The sequence below is a fragment of the Uloborus diversus genome, chromosome 3, assembly GCF_026930045.1.
Source record: "Uloborus diversus isolate 005 chromosome 3, Udiv.v.3.1, whole genome shotgun sequence".
Taxonomy (NCBI): domain Eukaryota; kingdom Metazoa; phylum Arthropoda; class Arachnida; order Araneae; family Uloboridae; genus Uloborus; species Uloborus diversus.
In genome coordinates, this window is record NC_072733.1 from 74428149 (window position 1) to 74445363 (window position 17215).

Here is a 17215-nt window from a genome sequence, read left to right on the forward strand (position 1 = left end):
CAGTTGTTACAACTTTCGGTTTGATTGTGATTCAGATTACCTTTCAACAACTTAAAAATGCCTCGCCGCGTTCTTCCTGCTCATTACGAGCAACTATCAGAGTTTAAAAGAGGTCGTATGATTGGATTGAAAGAGGCCGGTTGATCAAATGGGAGAATCGCTCGTCATTTTAGTCGAAGCGATGCGACGATTCGAAGATGCTGGCAAGGATGAGTGGAAAATGGCAGAGTTCAGCGTCAGGATGGTAGCGGTTGACTTAGCGTCACAACAGATAGTGATGACAGAGTGATTGTCCGATCAGCTGTCACAGCGCTTTCTTCATCTCTATGAACTATCAGACATTCAACCCCAAACACCAGTGTCCATCATGACCATTTACAGACGATTGGGACAACGAAATCTGCGCTCGCGCCGACCGTTACGCCACCTGCCGCTGACGCCTACACACTGCCGAGACAGATTACAGTGGTGCATGACTCGATCAGGTTGGAATGGTGTCGACTGAGGACGTATAGTCTTCAGCGACGAATCCCGCTTCCAACTGTGTCATGATGATCATCGAAGACGTGTTTGGAGACACCCAGGGCAGAGGGGGGGAACCTGGTTTCACTTTTGCACGCCACACTGGCCCCCAACAAGGCATTATGGTCTGGGGTGCCATTTCGTTTGATGACTAGACCCCTTTGGTCGTAATTAGAGCTTACTGCACAGTGGTACGTCGACGACATCCTAAGACCTGTTATGCTGCTGTTCCTTTTGCAGTACTCGCGGCTGGTTTTCAGCAGGACAACGCCAGATAACATACATTGAAGTCAAGGCATGGTATATTCAGTAAGATACCGGGGCCCATTAGCCAGGGCTAAGGCAGAAATACATGAAATACACCGCCATTCTGTTTATTTTTATCTGTGAAAGATTTTTTTTTTTTTTTGGTACTGAGACAACGCTAATAAATAGGGTCTGGGAGATTGAGAATGGCTAATTTTTCTAACCATGGGTTCTCTTCGCAAAGGCGAGGTTTTTTGTCTGATTTTTTAAAAAAATATGTAATCTTTTATTGATCATTTCAAAATATTGTATTATGTTTTAATGCTGTTTGGAGTTGGAGCAATGAAGTTTGTTTGATTTTTCATCGTCTTTTACCTCAAATATGTATTTCAAAAATGAAAGTCCGGAATATTGGACACATCTTAATTTTTCATCTACAAACTTCAAATTTTGTCTATAAGATACTGATCACCGTAATACACTGACTACCGAATGAAAACATTTTTCGTCAAGTATTTCATAATTCTGACTAAAGGTGTTAAAAATAATATCTGTGATCATTTTAGAAGATGGCCTTTTCTGCATTAAGGATTACAAAAAATACCTCGGCAGCCATGATATGGATGTTACAAGAGCAAAAGAATGTTTCGAAACTATGCTAATCGTAAGTAAATTCTATCTTCTACTCAGTTTTTTTATTTGAATTTAATTCAGTTTCATGTTGATTTTATCTTTTCATGGAATTCTTTGATCGTCTTCAACGAATTCAGATGAGCTATTTTGATTTTGATTCATTAGGAGCAATTATTGAGCAATCACGAATTTCTTCTTAAGCTCACTTGATCGAGGGTGATGTTGCTCTGATTTTTCAGATAGCTATGACGACGAGAATAGGTCTAGCTCAGTGGTTCCCAACCTTTTTTGGCCCATCGCCCCTTTCGAAAGTTAAATCACACCTATCGCCCCCCCCCCCCCCCCCCCACGTTCTTCCCTTAAAAACACAAATTAGATGGCGCTGATTTTAGCGAAGATTAATGTTACTGAACGCCTAATTTTAGTTTAAAGCTTCAAAAAGTGCATGATAAAGCAATAATTAGCTTTAAAACTGATTTTTTTTAATTCTTAACCCCTCCCCCTCCCAAAAAAGAAAGAAGGCAATTTGAAGCGCTTTAATTAACCAACGTCATTTACATATTTAGCAAAAGTAAGAATACTACATTTTTCAGTAGCATGCTTTTTTTTAAATTAAAATCCGGAAAAAATTGAATATTTTAACTGTTAAGATTATTTTTTTTTTTTTTTACATTTTCAATGGGCTGCCTTGTACTTGATGGAACTCCGTTAAAGCTTTGATGTTTGGTTTTATATTAGTGAGATTTAATCTGAGGTCCCCTTTGAGGCAGATGTCCAATCTATTTCTTTGCTTCGTGAGAAGATGACAGAGCTAAATCCTCTTTCAACTAAATATATTGAGGGGAATGAGATGAGGAGCTGTTCAACTTTTTTCCAAAGTTGTGGGTAAGTACCCATAAACTTCACCCAGGCAAGTTCGTAACCGTATTGCTTGAAAGTAATTTTTGATTCACAATCAAATTTCAAATCCATAAACTATGTCTGCAAAGAGTTTTCCAGTTCATTTAATCTTCAAAACTAAATGGGTCTAAAATCCAGTGAGGAATTTGTAAGTTGGTCAAATCTGCAAACCTTGATTCCATGTTCTTTTTTAACTGATCAAGGTGATCAATAAAAATTAAAATTTTTTCCTCTGGAAGTTCATCATCCACGATTAAACGTTTTTTAGAGTCGGGAACAGGATAAATTCTTTACGGACATTATTTGCCTTGTGGATTTCGAATTTGGCAATTAATGCTGAAATTATGCTTTTGGCTTTGATGAGGTTCATCTTGTTTCCTTGAAGCTTAATGTTGACTTCGTTCATTTTTTCAAAAATAACTGTGAGATACGCAAGTTTCAATTTGCGCTCTTTCAAATTCTCACTTAAAGCAGGATCATGCAAGTCGAGAAACTCAGCTAGAGTCAAATAATTCAAAGAAACGGCGCAAACAGTTTCCTTTGGAAAACCACCTCACAGACGTATGTAAAAGCAAGCGTTCGAATTTTTCATCATTTTCATGGCAAAGCTCTCGAAACAGGCGAACATTGAGAGAATTAGCTTTGATCTTGTTAGTACCAGTAATGACTAATTGTAAGGTTTCGTGTAAAACACCACTTAATTTTTTTGCAGCCAAGTGTTGACGATGAATGACACAATGGATGGTAATCATTTCGGGCACTTCTTTTTTAAGGTGTGCAAGAAACCCAATATGACGACCTGCCATGGCAGGGGCACCATCTGCTGCGCAAGCACTTACATTTGTCAATGGAATTTCTATTTCTTCAAAATAATCATTCACCACTTTAAAAATCGACGATCCCTTTGTATCAGTAATCAAAGTTCTGGAGAACAACATTTCCTCAGTTATCTCTTTCAGTTCATTAATAAACCTCACGTAAGCTAATAAAATAGCTCTGTTATCTGTCACAGTTGATTCATCAATCTGTAGTGCAAATTTACTTTGTTTCAAAACATTTATGAGTTTGCACTCAACGTCAGCAGGCTTTTCATCTATTCTCCTGGAAACTGTTGTTACTCAGGAGGAGAGATTGACTTATCTTTTTACTGAAGCCCTCAGCAAGCAAAATTTCAACTATTTTTTGGGCAGCCGGTAGAATAAGATTTTCACCAATCGTATGAGGCTTACCACACTTTGCTATTAAAAGAGACACTTCGCAAGAAGCAAGAAGCCCTTTGTCAAGATCTGTTGCTTGTCTTCTAAGTAATTCACCCACCTTTGGCCGATTATCCACTTTTGTTTTGAGGTCTTGAAAATAACTAAGAGGTTTATTTACTTTGTCACTATGTACTCTTGACAAATGCTCTTTCATTCACGAGGGCTTCATCGCTTCATTGCTAGAAAATATTTTATCGCACAAAAGACGATGCGGAAACTGCACATTTTGCGGCGACGTGACAAAACCAAATTTTAAATACTCTGCTGAATACTGCCGGCACGTTTTTTTCGAATTCATATCGAACTTCCACACTACAAAACAGGCACAATTAAACATAAATTCACTAAATTAAATCAAATAATAGAAACTACGTAAGGAGGTTTATGCGCTGATTGCAAGATTTTGAATGACAACTGATAAGTAAATGCAAAAATCCATTCCTACACATATCCATCCACCTTTCAGGCGTTAAATATATTGTAACGGATTCGGTGCGACTTCCACTTTCTTGAAATGAAGACACAGTTCTTGACAAAAACACAGGAAATTTATTTACACTATGTACAGGAAAGATCGTCAACAACTGCTAAATTATTCATCAGCAATTAAGCAATTATCACACAACACCGTAAACTCAACGTTTACACACGTATTTACTTCCAAATACGAAAACAACACAGCGAAATGCCTCGCAATAAACAGAGCAAAAATGCTCTCCGTTCGAAATCTCAAACGAAACTAACTGTTTATCCATCGCTAACGGCTTAAATACACCGAAAAGAATTTTCTCAAATATTCCACACGCTTCTCGAAATGCGTTGACCGTTATCAAATTTTATCAATGAACAGAAAGGGAATAGGGGTCGTATATTTTAGCCATATGAAAAAGGGGTTGTATATTCATTACGGGAAACTATTTACAGGTTACGTTACTACAATAATTACTATTTACAGGATTTGTAACATTGCCCCCTTCCTAAGGACTGCACGTTCCGGGCAGTACAATCCCCAGAAAGGGTGCCAAACTTCTATCACATGTTCACAAATATACACATTAATTAATAACTAACAGATACAGAAAATACAATAATAACAAGAAATATTACTAAACATTAAAAGCAAAAATTATCTACAACTTTTATGTTATCAACCATGGTTGTTTACGTAATACTCATGAACTATGGCCATAGTATGGGGCTAACCGATCATAATGTACAACCCTAGGTTTTGCATTAAGTGATTTTTGGATCCTCACTACGACGTCATTTAATCGGTTAACGACTTTGTAGGGTCCATCCCAATGCGACTGCAATTTGGGTGAAAGACCTTTCCGTCGGATGGGATTCCATAACCAAACCTTGTCGCCTTCGTTGAATTCATGTCCAGTAGACCTTGTGTCGTATCGGGTCTTCATCTTCTCCGCCGCGATGTTGATTCGCTCTCGTGCGAAGTTATGAACGTCTTCCAACCGGGCCTGGAGATCCTGGATGTACTCCTCAGGCGATAAAGGCGCATCCGGAGGACGACCGAAGACGAGATCACAAGGTAGCCGAAGCTCTCGTCCGAAGAGCATCTGAGATGGGGCATATCCGGTAGTCTCGTGGACAGCACTGCGGTAGGCCAGCAGGAACAAAGGTAGCTTCTTGTCCCAATCCTGTTGATTTCTGGATACCATAAGTGAGAGATTATTCAGGATTGTGCGGTTAAATCTCTCCACCATGCCGTCCGATTGTGGGTGTAGTGGTGTTGTCCTAGTTTTCTCAATTCCGAAAATTTGACATAGGCCCTTAAACACAGCAGAGATGAAATTCCTCCCTTGATCGAAATGAATCTGCAAAGGTGTTCCGTATCTCGAGATCCAATGTTGGACTAGAGTCTCTGCTACGGTAGTAGCCTCTTGATCTGGAATGGGATATGCTTCCGGCCATTTGGTGAAGTAGTCGATGGAAACAAGAATGTATTTGTTCCCATCAGCAGTTCTTGGTAGAGGACCCAGGATGTCGATCCCAATTCGTTCGAAAGGAGCTCCAACGTTGTACAGATGTAGCTTCCCTCTGCTTCTCTTCTTCGGTCCTTTACGAGCAGCACAGGCATCACAAGAATGGCACCACTTCTCCACGTCATCCTTCGCCTTGCTCCAGAAGAAGCGCTCCCGAACTTTATTGAGAGTTTTCAAGACACCAAAATGTCCTCCAGTCGCACTACTATGTATTTCTTTCAGAACATCTGAAATCCTGGATCGAGGAAGTAGTAACTGCCACCTAGATGTCTTGCCGTCGTCAGATTCCCATTTCCGGTGTAGCACGCCGTTCCGTAAATGGAGTGAGTTCCATAAAGCCCAGTATCTTTTTGTTGCAGGACTGAAGATGGAAACGTCCTGCCAGCTAGGGTGTCGACTGTCACTTTCCATGAACTCTAAAATTGGTTTTATGTCGGGGTCTTCAAGTTGATCTTTTCGAACTTGGTCATCACTCCATGGATCAGGTTCTGATGATGTTGGAGTCACTGTCACCTGATAGGCGGTAGGGCTAGTCGTTCCATACTGTTTCTCGATTCGGGAACAGTAGTGGCAGTTCTCAGGACAGGGTCTCCTTGATAAAGCGTCAGCATTACCGTGAGATAACCCTTTTCGATGCTTGATCTCCATGTCATATTCCTGGAGCCGCTGTATTCATCTGGCTATCTGGCCTTCCGGATTTTTGAAGTTCAAAAGCCAAGTTAATGAGGCATGATCTGTCCGAAGCAGAAATTTTCGGCCGTAGAGGTAATGATGGAAGTGTTCTACAGCTTTCACTATGGCCAGTAACTCCTTTCTGGTGACGCAGTAATTTCGCTCCGACTTTGATAAGCATTTGCTCCAGTAAGCGATGACATGTTCATTTCCGTCAATTTCTTGGGATAAAACAGCTCCAATGCCCTCGTGGCTCGCATCAGTGTCTAGGATGAAGGATTTTCCAGGCTGAGGGTAAGAGAGAATAGGCGTTGATGTTAAAGCCTCCTTCAGTCGTAGAAATGCATCTTCGCATTCTTTGGACCATTCAAACTTTTGCTTGCTCTCCGTCAGCTTATGCAAAGGTCGTGCAATGTTGGAAAAACCCTTCACAAACTTCCTGTAGTACGTGCAGAGCCCCAGGAAACTTCGCAGCTGATGGATGTTTTCGGGACGACTCCAACTCTTGACCGCAGATACCTTCTCTGGATCGGTTTGCACACCCTCAGAAGAGATGATGTGACCAAGATAGTTCACTTCCCGGCGGAACAAATTACATTTGGACGGACTTAACTTCAGATTGGCTTCCTTAAGCTTTTGCAGCACCTTCCTAAGATTTGCCAGATGTTCTTCGAAGCTGCGTCCCACGATGATGATATCGTCTAAGTAGACCAGACAGGATTCGTAAGAGAGTCCTCTTAACACTGTCTCCATAAGACGCTCGAACGTAGCTGGTGCATTGCAGAGGCCGAAGGGCATCACTTTGAACTGCCATAAGCCTTGTCCAGTTGTAAACGCTGTCTTCTCTCGGTCATCAGGGTGTATCTCAACCTGCCAGTAGCCGCTCTTCAAGTCCAGGGTCGAAAACCACTTGTGTCCGGAAAGAGTGTCCAAGGTGTCGTCTATCCGTGGAAGAGGGTAACTGTCTTTCTTGGTGATTTCATTCAGTCGTCGGTAATCGACACAAAATCTGGTGGAGCCATCTTTCTTTCGGACCAAGACGATGGGAGAGGCCCAAGGACTGGATGAAGGTTCGATTACATCATTCTCCTTCATCTCTTTCAGAAGGGTTTCAACCTCTTCCTTCTTAGCGAACGGAAGTCGTCTTGGATGCTGTTTAATAGGGGGGTGTTCTCCAGTGTAAATCCTATGCTGCGTTAAATTCGTACGGCCAACATCCTCCGATGTAGATGAAAACAGATGCTTGAAGTCGTCCACCATATGTTCCGCAGCAGTTCTTTGATCCTTCGATAAGGGTGCACTCCCAATTAACTTCAATGTCAAGGACTCAGAAGACACAGTCTCGGGGGAATTGATTCTTCTAATGATGCAGTTTACGGGAGTACAAGTTGCTAACACTTCGCCTTTCCGGATATTCCTTGGCCTTTCACTCACGTTGGCGACTCTCACAGGAATTACATCCTTAGAAAGGTCCACAAGCGTAGATGCTACCAGCACTCCTTTTAGGCTATTGCTTAGGTTAGGGTATTCAATGAGTCCAAATCGAAAACTATTGCTTTCTTCAAGGGAGCCAGGTATTAATGATTCTGACCTTGAGGGAATCGATAAATCTGTTTGAGCTATTATTTGATGAGCGGATTTTACATCACTCTCTGCAGGGAAAACGGCTATGTCTTCTCTCATCGAGTGCAGCTCATTAGTCTTGAAGTCGAGAGTGAAGTCATATTTCTTCAAAAAGTCCAATCCGAGAATGAAGGGGTCCGTGATATTAGCGACGAATGCCGTATGATGGTAGGTGGCATTCCCAAACACTATTTCCAAGTCCACTTTACCGTCAATCTCAATTTTGTCACCTGTCACAGTCTGGAGACTTACGCGTGGCGATGTCCACAGCAGTTTCAATCCGAATTCACGAGCCACATCTGTCCTAATGATTGTCACATTGGCTCCAGTGTCAACAATCAGTCTGCAGGGGTTCCCATTTACATGTGCGTAAATGAAAAGTCCATCACTGCCACTACTAGAAGAGGAAATCTGCAGAGCTTTAGTGGTGGTGATTTCCTTCCCTCGCGTAGCTTGGCGAGCCGGACAACTCCTTCGCAGGTGTCCTTCACTACCGCATTTCCAGCACTTCAGTGATTGTCCATTTTGGTCCTTGGGAGCCGAAGTCCTTTTGAGGATTCCTGCAATTTCTTTTATTTGCTTTTCCAGTTCAGCAAAGCGTGACGAAACCGGATCAGGCTCATCAGTTTTGACGCCGCGGATCGAATGGCGATCCTTGCGGGTTGCTTGCTGGGCGGCCTCCAACTTCATCGCATACACAACAGCAGAATTCAGGTCTTTGACATCCGCCATCCGTAGAGCTTTCTGGATTTCCGGATCTCGAACCCCGTCGATGTAGTAGTTGAGTGCCAGGTTGTCCCGAACATCCGCAGGACAGTCGCAAAAAGCAAGATGAGACAGTCTTTCGATGTCCGCCGCGAGCTCTTGCAGGGTTTCTCCGGTTCTCTGGAAACGGGACTTCAACTGGAGTCGGCTGAAATCTTCCTGGCACTTCTCACCGAAGCGAAGCTCCAACGCAGATGTGAGGGCGGCGAAATCCAGGCGCTGGCCGTCCGGAAGGTTCTGAAGAATGTCCGCTGCGTCACCTCTCAGGGATGCTGCAAGATGGCAGGCCTTGGTAGCAGAGTCCCATCCGTTCGCTTCCGCCACTATCATGAACTGAGTTTTGTAAACCTGCCACGAAGTTTTCCCATCAAATGTGGCAAGTTTAATGGACGGTCGAGCAACCGATGTGGGAGCGCCAAACTGTACAGAGCTGCTTTCCGCGGTCGCCAATCTCCTTTCCAGGTCTTTAAAGATGTCTTCTTTAAGTTGATGAAATTTTCTATCTTCTTCTTCCAGTTTATTTTCTACAGCATTGCATCGGCCTTCCACGGAACTTAATTTTTCTTCAAATTTCTCTTCGATAGCATCAACTCGATGCTCTATCTCATTAAATTTATTTTCCATCACAGTCTTTACCGAAGTAAGATCGTTTTTAATTTCCTCTTGGTTAGAAACTAGGTCATTTTTCAGCACCGTTAAATCACTTTTCAATTGGTTTTGATTAGCCGCCATATCATTTTTTAATTGTTCTTGATTAGCTGCCATATCATTTTTTAATTGTTCTTGATTAGCTGCCATATCATTTTTTAATTGTTCTTGATTAGCTGCCATATCATTTTTTAATTGTTCTTGATTAGCTGTAAAACTTGCAGTCAAGTCACTTTTTAATTGTTCTTGATTGGCTGTAAAACTTGCAGTCAAGTCACTTTTTAATTGTTCTTGATTAGCCGCCATATCACTCTTCACAGAGGTGATTGCGTCAAGAAGTTGTTTTAATTGTTCATCCATTGCGCGAGTAATCACCATAAAAATAAAGTCCTAATTCAAAAAAAGTCTTTATGAAAAAATGTCCAAAGTCACACTTACTCCAAGAAAGTCCAGAAGAAGCCCCACGTTGGGCGCCAATTGTAACGGATTCGGTGCGACTTCCACTTTCTTGAAATGAAGACACAGTTCTTGACAAAAACACAGGAAATTTATTTACACTATGTACAGGAAAGATCGTCAACAACTGCTAAATTATTCATCAGCAATTAAGCAATTATCACACAACACCGTAAACTCAACGTTTACACACGTATTTACTTCCAAATACGAAAACAACACAGCGAAATGCCTCGCAATAAACAGAGCAAAAATGCTCTCCGTTCGAAATCTCAAACGAAACTAACTGTTTATCCATCGCTAACGGCTTAAATACACCGAAAAGAATTTTCCACAACATTCTTTCTGCTTCGAGAAATGCGTTGACCGTTATCAAATTTTATCAATGAACAGAAAGGGAATAGGGGTCGTATATTTTAGCCATATGAAAAAGGGGTTGTATATTCATTACGGGAAACTATTTACAGGTTACGTTACTACAATAATTACTATTTACAGGATTTGTAACAATATGCTGGCGCCAACGGTCAGACAGTACTTACAAGATTTTTTTTTTCTTCCTCGTGAAAACGGCAATAAAATATATTATTTTTCGCTTTTGGGATTTTTTTTTAATCCGAACAGATTTGATTGAGCTGTAAATCATACATGCCTTATTTTCTGGGAACGGCTTTCTTTGATTTGATATGTGCCATATGCTTGGTTCGGTATTACACAACATTGGTATTCTGAAAGATATTTCTGAATTGTGTACCGATTTGTTTTAATAAATATAGTTTTTGAAAGGTCAAGAATTTCCCATTACCAGGTATCCGAATACCGGTCGCCCCCCTATCGCTCCCTAGAAATTTATCGCCCCCGAGAAGAGTTCGATCGCCCCTTTGGGGGCGATCGCCCCCAGGTTGGGAATCACTGGTCTAGCTCAATGTTTTGATATTTATTAAGAGAACTAATTTTCCTTTCCATGGTTACAAATCGTTTGCGTCATTCCTCTTAAGCATCAACATGAAAATGAACTTAAAAAGCAAAAATTCATCAAAAAAAAAAAAAAAAAATCCAGATCCTAATCCGAATTATCAATTTTGGATCCCCGTTGCAGACGAACTAGGGCCTATGCAGTCAAACCGCTTTACCTGGGCTCATACCTAGTGGGAATGGACCTATATCTAGAATTTTGTCCAAATCCGTGACCCTCAAGGTCGTGCCCTTTGGTAGTCTGTTTTTTTTTCCCACTACTTTATTATTTCACAAGAACAAGACGAGAGAAAGAGGAAAATACACGATGTATTTTCTTAAGATGATGAAGTTGGGTCATTCCATGCAAAATGAGCAAATCAGCTGTGGCTGACATGTCACAGATTTCAATGAAAATTTTTATTTTGGTAAACCATGCATATCTATGAGGGAATGCAAAGTATGGAAGTTTACAAACTGTTTGTTGCTTTGTTATTGAAATTAGAAGTTGATGCTCACGCTAAGCCTAAATTTTTAGAGTTCATTGCTGCCAGTTTGTGACTCAATAACTCCATAAGTTACATATTCTTTTTAGCATAGTTCCAGTGATTAGTTTTTGTCGTATTTCATTTTGTGTTTCCGTCCCCTACGTGAGTTATTCCCCTTTGAAATGAGTAAAATTTTTACATTTGGTCTTGAACTTTAACCAGTTGCCATTATTTTAATTATTAACTTACAGCTACGTAACTCAGCATGTAAGACTATCAACTTATGCACTTTAACATCAAAGCGTTAAATTAACTGTCATAAATGTAATTCAAATAGATTTCGGCCAAAATGCAAAGGTCTAAAAGTCCCATTTTTGACTACGAAAATCACTTTTGATGACCTCTAAAAAATCAAAGGTCCAGTTGAGCGAAAAAATAAAAGTGGCTTTAAACAGCTTTCATATGCAGCTTTTAAGAATATGAATTTCAAAAAAAAATTAAATGTTCGAGCGCACCCATCCGTCGAACCTGTATAAATTGTCCCATAAAACAAAAAAAAGCTATTTTTCTGAATTTCATTTTACGTTTAGAAATCAAAAACCTATTTCGAGTTTCTTCAAGGAAATAGTAGAAACACAGCTCTATATTCTTGTAAAATTTTAAAGTTGTCTGAATTTTCCCTCATTTGAATTTTTGTGTGTATGTGAAGATGAAAATCATCATTTTACAAGATGTCACAACTTATTTTGAAGACAAAGGAGTTAAAATACAACTTCAAAAGTAAGATATTTCTTTTATGATACTTAGCACATTATTGGGTATTAATTTCATCAAAGATATGCACTCCTTAAAGATTGAGATTAAAAAATAAAATGCTTAATGAGAAAATGGAAATATTTTCAGTTTTTGAAACTCGGCTAAAAGTTAACTATAATAACTTTAAAAAATTTACTGATATCAGATTAATTATCCTACTCCATAGACTGCAACAACATATAACTTTTATGTTTTCATTAAATAGTTAATAAGATACAAGCCTTCAAATTGCAACATTTATCATTTATGAGAATGTTGTTCAATTTGACCAATTTTCTATCGCATGTAACTATTCAAAGAAAAAATTTTAAGCAAAAATATTTTAGATATTTTTATATAGGCATAAAAGGAACCTATATACCAAATTTCATAAAAATCTGTTACCATGCGGCCACCACTTTTTTGCGAATTTTGCTCATTTCGTATGGAATGACCAAGTTATGAGTACGGACTTCACTAATTATTTTTGTCACTTCGTTATATTAGTTTTACTTCCTCCTACAAGAAAGGAAGCATTGTATTCGCGTTTTCACTCAAAAATCGACCTTAATTTCCATTTTGCTTACCACTGAATGAATGTTGAGTTTATTTTTTGAATCAATCCCCCGTGGATAAGTGTGGCCTAAGAACGTATAGACACGCAAAATATCCATTTTGACGATTCCCGAGTTAATTACGACGAGTTTTCTCATGACGTCTGTATATACATATGTATGTCGCATAACTCAAGAACGGTATGTCTTAGAAAGTTGAAATTTGGTACGTAGATTCCTAGTGGGTCTAGTTGTGCACCTCCCCTTTTGGTTGTATTCAGGTGTTTCTAAATGGGTCTTTTGCCCCTTTTTTGGGGGAAATCATTGTTAATTTCGATGTAAACTCAAGTGGTGTTATAATTTGGCGGACACTTGGCGATATATCGCCAGTCTTTTGGTCGCCAACTTAGCGACAAATTTGGCGGATTTTCTTTTTTTTTTTAAAATCTGGTTTCAATTTGGCCATTGTTGGTGATATTTAGAGAGTAAACTATTGAATCACATTAAAATTGCCAATAACAGGAAAATGACATTAAATTAGAGTAAAAGGAAGTCATGTGATGCACACAATCAGCTCGTTTATTATTATAAAGCAGTTTGAAACGAATCTGTTTCACTTGATATGCATTTTCATCGCTCTAAATTAGTCTTTCAATAATCGATTCAAATGTACGGGTGCAAATTAGCCATAATAACGGTATCTTTATTATCGCATCCTAATTACCATTTGATTTCATTTTATGGATATGTCTCTTTTCACCTAATCAAAAAAATCACCAGTCATAACATGACTGATAAAAGTTAAACAACATCGGGAGACATGAAATATATGACACAACTTTAATTGTCAACAAAATAACCAAGCACGTTGAACAATTCATCATATTGCTTGATAAGCTTCAAAAAGTCCTTCAGGAAAACATCAGGGCTTTGTATACAGACGAAGTGTTGAACGGCTGGGAGCCAAAGTGATACAGCGGCCTGGCGTTCTGATGTTGGATGACAATGCTACACAACACTCGGCAACGGCAGACCATACTGCAACTCTTGGATGAGAGCGCCTACACCATCCACCATAGTCTTCATCTCGCACAAAGTGGCTTCCATCTGTTTCCGACTTTGACGAAGAATCTCGGCGGAAGACGACTTTGTGGGGTCGACAGGAAGCTGGAAGCTGTGCTGAAGTCAATCTTCCTTATGGAAAACCCTGGGTTTTTTACTGCTTCCAAGCAGTACGACAGATGTCTCAATGTCCTTGGTACGAAAATAAAGTTAAGTCTTTCCCTTAATGCATCATTCAATTTTTTGATTTTCATACAAAACTCTGACCATAGTCAACAGGGGAAACTTATTTTCTGAATCTCTCGCGTTTGTATGTACAGTGAAACCTGTGTAAGTTGAACACTTGCGGTGCAGTACTTTAGTGATCAACTTAGACAGGTGGCCAACTTACAAAGGGTTTGTTATATGATTCCCAGCAAAATTTGGTGCATATTGGTGGTCAATATACACAGGTGATCAATTTATAAAGGTAGTCAACTTTACAGTTTTTACTGTATTAGGCTTGGGTATGTGTGTATGTATTAATATTTCGTTTTCCTTTACCCACAGGATGAAGATCGAGCCAACGGTAATGCAATGACATCTGACCGCTTCCGGGAGCTAGTTTACGACTTTTGGGTATCTCAAAATGACGACAGTCCCGGAAAATACATCTGTGGAACTTTCGACTCCGCACTTTTGCAAGAGTTGGAAAGCATGAACAAGACAAGAAGCTAATGTCCAGTCGCATTTGTTTATTACCTTTTGATAAGACATACAGCAGGAGGCCGAATACTCGAACCTGTCGGACAAACGGCAATCGCACTGGTTCGGATGAGCAAAAGTTCGGATTATTGAACTGGCAATTAAAGGACGTTAATAAATTTATTAAAACTGTTAAAGATACTGTCGCAAAAGGACTATAAAGATAAAATCGCGAAAAATCTTTATTCGAAAGTTTTAAACGTTTGGCGACTCTATCGATGGCAATCCATCGCATGTTTGGCAAAGTTTTGATTTTGACGAAAATGGTCAACAGAATAATGTGTAAAGTACCCTGGTGAAATAAATTTTCTTTTTACTTCTCGCAACGTTTACAAATCGGGGCATAATTTTTTAAAACATTTACTTGCTACACCCAAAGAGAGAGATTGGATAAACAGGAAATTCATTTTGTTGAAATTCGGATAATTGGGGCTCTGGTGTACTATTTTCATTGATTCCGAAATCGAAACAATGAATGATGCCAATTTCCCAAAGATCGTGACAGCAACAAAATCTTTGTTGCTGGCTTTCAACACATGCAATTGTTTCTACATAATTTTATGTTTAACTAGTTGTACAGTCGCTTACTTATTGGAATTTTTTTTGTTCCATCGTTAGAAATAACAATGTCCCTAAGGAGTATGATTGGTTGATTGCGGAAAATGGAAGGTGATTCTGGTTGGTGTATTCATAGCAACAGCGACGACAACTTATTTTGTAAATGTCGATGTAAAACAAGCATTACAGCAAAAATGAGTAGAAATTATGATAGTCTAGATATTTTTGTCTGCACAATGACTGCATGAACTGTACTCTTTGCTGAAACAATTTCATTAACATTAAATTTTATTTTAAGTTGTAAATGAAACTCCCTGTGCTCGTTTTATTATAAGTCGATTTGAACCAGTATTGTTCGACCTCATTTCATACAAGATTTCAAGGTAAGGAATTGATTTACCTGCAATCTTCTTCTTACTTTAATTTAATATTGTTATCTATCTTTTAGACATCATCTGGCATTTAAGCATAATTCGTAATCTCCATACATTTGGATATCTTACCTACTACCAAACCTGACCTGCAAACCAAACCTAGTATTTGAAAGAGTAGGAGTTGTTAAATGTTCTCGGTCCGAAGCATCGATTTCAGAACAATAGGGAAGTTGCAACCTATTAAATGTTCATATTTTGGCTATTGGATATTGTTAATTGACTCTCAAAACTAAAAAACTCACCATCGCCGAATTTTAAAACACCGTGGTTGATTTTTAATGAATTTTTAAAAATCCACGCTCAAAAGTGCGCTTTTCTGAAACGTCAGGAGCCTACGTCACAGGAAGCGAATGGGCAGCCTTCCGCCAAAGATCCCTTGTTTTCGCTACGGACATTTTGAGCGCGCTGATATTTTTATTTTTTAGAAATTCAATAATCCTTTTGAACACACTATGGAGACTGGATTCGTTAAAGCACAATCTGAATAATCTTCCTCATGTAATATCAATGATGATATTCGAATATTTCCGAGAGGATGAGAGGTTTAATGTTCCAGAAACGCGAGGAGATGGGCCTTTTACGTTTCGTCTTCGAAATCGAATGCGTGACCTTCGGCTTCTCCCCTATCGGAAGAGCGCATGACGTCACTTCCTATGCCATTTGACGTCACAAGCGCTTGAACTTTAAAAATTAATTTAAAAAAAAAAACTACTCATCGTATCGCAAAAATTTTTTCACCTATGATGTTCATACATGTTACTCTATCATATAAAATTGAAAACTTCCCTATTTCACCGTGTAACATCCAGCATGTTTTCTTCCCCCAGGAAACATTTTACTTTCAGCCAATTCTCTGCATTATCTTTGGCATGCAACCGATGCCAAGAAGAGGCAGACTGAAGATTCAGAGATTGGGGGCTTGAGTTGAATGTACTGATTTTTAAATAATAGATTTGAAGTTCAACATTTTTTAATCATTTCGATGCCCTTAAAAAATCGAGGGCCCAAAGCCACAGCTTGTTGAACTGTTTGGCAAACAGCTCCAAACCAACATGATGGAGAAAAGGTTTACCTCCAGTGCGAGCAGTGGCGGATCAAGAAGCTCCTGTTGGGAGGGGTGATTGAGTAATACATTATGGGAGGGGGAGAGGGGACTAATGAAAATAAATTTTTTTAAAAGTTTAAAAAACGAAGCATGATGTTTTTTTTTTTCTTTCGAATAATGAAAATTGTTCAAAGAGTTTGAATGAAAGTAAGTGTTCGAGTACCAAGAATAAAAAATTGAAAAAAAAAAAAAAAAAAAAATCTACTAATATTCTGGATCTATTATCCAAATTAAATCCTTCAACTTTCGATTCGTTTGAGGACTTGTGAACTATTTTCAGTAGCCATTTGAGGTCCTCAATTGTACTTTTTTTCCTTGTAAAAAAAATGTTGCAGCACTGTCAAAAATGAAACGCTCAATTTTGACGATTCGGCAATCCTCGAGCACTATTTCGTTCTTTTCGACGATCCTTTCGTCACCGAATCACGTGATATTTGACAAAACCAGAAATCTCAATTTTTCACGAAATTATTTCGTCCCGATTTCGTCACATTGCAGTGCATTCTGGGAGTTTTCGTTTCAATTTTGTACTTGCTCGTTAAATTATCTTACCTCAATTTATTCTAAAGGATTCATAAAAAAGGTTAGTATTTATTGAAATTTTTATGAGCAATGTGCCTTCTTTTATGTATTGTCACATTTTTGTTTAGTGTTGTGTTTATAGTTGTATTTAAAACACATTAAAATTGAAAACGAACGGTTTGATTAGGTTTAGAATTCTGTGTGTTAACTTTGAGTTACCTCCACGTTAGGCTTAGCTAGCGTTGTTTTTTTTATTTGTAAAAGAAAATGTTGGT

General features: G+C 39.0%; 1 protein-coding gene across 1 annotated transcript in view; it reads left to right on the top strand.

Annotated features, from left to right (window-relative positions):
• LOC129218803 (sarcoplasmic calcium-binding protein 1-like) overlaps nucleotides 1-14963 on the top strand; it is a 35865-nt gene extending 20902 nt beyond the window's left edge. Inside the window, exons 4-5 of the mRNA XM_054853125.1 lie at nucleotides 1335-1432; nucleotides 14127-14963. Coding sequence (XP_054709100.1) covers nucleotides 1335-1432; nucleotides 14127-14294 — 266 coding nt within the window. The 3' untranslated portion in view covers nucleotides 14295-14963. The remainder of the gene's footprint in view (nucleotides 1-1334; nucleotides 1433-14126) is intronic.
• The last annotated feature ends 2252 nt before the right edge of the window (nucleotides 14964-17215 follow it).